Source organism: Rhinolophus sinicus, chromosome 1, assembly GCF_057876585.1.
Source record: "Rhinolophus sinicus isolate RSI-liver-muscle chromosome 1, RSI-T2T, whole genome shotgun sequence".
NCBI lineage: Eukaryota > Metazoa > Chordata > Mammalia > Chiroptera > Rhinolophidae > Rhinolophus > Rhinolophus sinicus.
Genome location: NC_142501.1, coordinates 36793141 through 36796537, shown reverse-complemented (window position 1 = coordinate 36796537; position 3397 = coordinate 36793141). Strand labels below are relative to the sequence as shown.

The window sequence follows — 3397 nt, the reverse complement described above, 5'->3', positions numbered from 1 at the left end:
TTTTTCGGTTTGCTTTGCTTTGCCTTTTTTTTTTTTTTTTTTTTTAAGAAATAAAGCTAGTCCATAGGGAACAGGAATTTCTACATGGTATTGACTTCAGTTGGGGTGCTTTCATGGAGCTAAACTCAATTCGGACAAGCTAAGACCCAAGAAAAACTAGTCTATTTCTGCTTTTTCCAAAGGCACTGATGACTGTTCTGATACTGAAATTTGGATGAGGAGGCTCAGCGGACAGAAATTTCAGGCACTGATGAAAAGTAGAGGGATTTCTTTCTTCTCACAGAAAAAGACAAACTCCTGAGCTCTGATCTGTTTAGATTGGAGTCGACCCATGGAAAGTGGAAATGTCTCAGTTTGGCAAGATTTGGATCCCAGACCTTTCTCAGGCACTGTGGATGTGTCAGCCATCACACTGAAGATCATTGCCAGCCATGCCCCCTCCACCAGGGAGGAGTTACTGATCCAGACTGCGGGGGTGCTCATCCCCAGGTAAGGCATATAGTTGTATAAATTGATCTATGTCATAGGGAACAGAGGCCCAAGGAGGATCAGAGACCCCCAGACATAGCTGCTGGAGGTCATGAGACTGAGAATCCCATGATGCATTCCACACCGAAGCACCAGCCCCACCAGGTTGCTCAATACCAGAAGGCTTAGGTGGTTCATGGTCATTGGCATCCAAAATGCTGGAACTCGTGGGATGAGTGTTTGTAGACGTTATAGGTAAAGTGTTCTCTTCCTTCACAGAAGTGATCTGGCTTGGTGCTTCTAGTGACAGACTTAGCCGAGTTTGTAGCTGCTGCTTCCTCCTTTTGATGCATTGGTTCTTGAACCAAGTCTTTATTACTAACTCATCAAGATGAGTAGCTGAAGTAAGTGTTTTCATGGTAACCCAATGTGGGTACATGGTCTTTTTGAATGTATCTCTCAGTATTCTAAGCTGTTCTGGACTAAAGATGGTGCGGTCTACCGGTGAGTAGACCCTGGCTTTTCTGCCATGTCTTTTAGAAGTGGAAATCCTATCAGCTGTGTGTGTTTCTGACTTCCCGAATTTTGTCTGGGTGTCGGATTCAATGTTTTTAATATAACAATTCTTTCCAAATTGACCTGTGTATTTAATGTAATCATAATCAAAACCTAGCGATTTTTTGCAAGAATTGATAAACTGGCTCAATAACTACATGAAAATACAAAATCACAGTAATATTGAAATAGAGAAACAAACCTTGCCCTACCATATCTCAAGACTTTTATAAATCTAAAGTGATTAGAACAATGTACAAAACTGCAACAATGAAAAAGAATGGAGTCTGAGAACAGAGCTACACATGTACAATCAACTGATATACGGCAAAGTTACCACTGTAATTTAGTGAGGGAAAAAATGGTCTTTTCAGTAAGTGAGGTTGTATTAATTGGATATCTACATTAAAAGAATGAAACCTAAACTGTCTTTAATACCATATACAAAAATTAATTCAAGATGTATCACAGATCTAATTTCAAAGGAAAAACCACAGGTTCTAAGAGAAAGCATAAGAGACAATTTTTATGAGATTATATTTAAGATTTCTTAAATGGGACATTACAACACAAGACATATGAAATACTAAAAACCTGATGTTCTAAAATTAAGTTCTGAAATTAGGAACTTCTATATATCTAACAAAGGACTCATATCCAAAACATATAAAGAACTTCTACAAATAAAAAATAAAATACAGACAAACCATTTTCTAAATGAAAAAAGACTTGAATAAGCACTTCAAAAAAGAGGATATCTAACTGGCCTATAAACATATGCAATGTGCTTGTTGTTTTTATTCCTTAGAAAAATGCACATTAAACCAAATTTAGAGGCCACTTCATGCACTCTGGAGTTACTAAAATTAAGACTGACAGTATCAAGTATTCGTGAATAAGTTACAATCTCATGCATTGTTGGTAAGAGACTAAATTAATATACTCACTTTTAAAACTTTTTGACAGTATCTACTAAAGTTAAACATTTTAATACACTATGACACAGAAATTTCACTACTAAGTATATGCAAAACTGAAATTATTGCTTATGGCACCAGAAGGCAAGAATGTTCATAATAGTATTATTCACAAGAGGAGGGAACTGGAAATAACCAAAATGTCCATCAATAGTTGAATGGAAATGTCCATCATCAATAGAATGGATGAATAGATCATACTATACAATAAGGGAATAAAACAAACTACTGGTACACACAACAAAATCAATGAATTTTAAAGACATAATTTTATGTAAAAGAAACCAGATAAAATAAAAACATATTTCCTATTTCTATTTATATGAAGTTCAAAATAAGTAAATCTAGTCTTTCAACAAATTGTGCTAGAGTAGTTGGGTGTCCAGATGCAAACAAAACAAAACAAACAAAAACCTTGGATTCATACCTCCAACTATATTAAAATTCAGTCAAAATAAATCATAGACCTAAATGTAAAGCTGAAAACTATAAAAATCTAAAAGAAAAGATAGAACAAACTCTCTATGATCTTGGATTAGGCAAGTATTTCTTAGATGTGACAAAAAACGTATGATCCATAAGAGGTTCTGTTCTTTAACAGAGACTGATAAGAGAATAAAAGGCAAGCCACAGACTGGAAGATAATATTTGTAGGTCACATACCTGATGAAGTAGTTGTATCTAGAATACATTTAAAAAAAGTTTTAAAACTCAATAACAAAGCAAACAACTCAATTAAAAAACATAGGCAATGTATTTGAATAGACACTTGACTAAAGAAGATATATGGATGAAAAATAAGCACATGAAAAGCAAACGCTTCACATCATGGTTCATAAGGAAAAGCAAAGGAAATAAAATCAGAATAATATATGACTTACACCTATTAAAATGACTAAAATTAAAAAGACTGACCATGTTTGATGCTATGTGGAAAAACTGGAATTTATGTGTTGCTAGTAGGAAGAGACTGGTACAACCACTTTGGAAAACAGTTTGGCAGCTTCTTTAAAAGTTAAATTAAACATATCATATGATTAAGCCATTCTGCTTGATATTTACCCAAGAGAAACAAAAAGCATATACCATGTTCAGTGCAACTTCATTTGTAATACATCCAAACTGGAAACAACTTATGTATCTATCAACTAATAAATGGATTGAAAAATTATGATATATACAGACACTGAACATGTATTAAGCAATAAAACAGAAATAAAATATTGATACATGCTCCATTATAGACAGAGCACAAAATAATTATGCTGAAAAAAATTAGGCAAGTCAAAATAAATTTTACATATATATGATTCCACTTACATAAAATTAGTAAAACTCAATCTGTGGTTGCTGAGGGATTGGAAAGTAAGTAAGTATCGGAGGGAGGGATTAACAGA

The 3397-nt window shown here is 34.0% G+C and overlaps 1 protein-coding gene across 1 annotated transcript; it reads right to left on the bottom strand.

The window, feature by feature from the left end:
- Positions 1–454: 454 nt before the first annotated feature.
- Positions 455–886, bottom strand: LOC109449659 (paired-like homeodomain transcription factor LEUTX). The gene has a single exon (XM_019736146.2). It carries the CDS (start codon positions 884–886, stop codon positions 455–457), a length of 432 nt encoding a protein of 143 aa, XP_019591705.2.
- Between the last annotated feature and the right edge of the window lie 2511 nt (positions 887–3397).

Coding starts and splice junctions, on each gene's coding strand:
- LOC109449659 (XM_019736146.2), bottom strand. CDS start 886: ATGAAAACACTTACTTCAGCTACTCATCTTGATGAGTTAGTAATAAAG.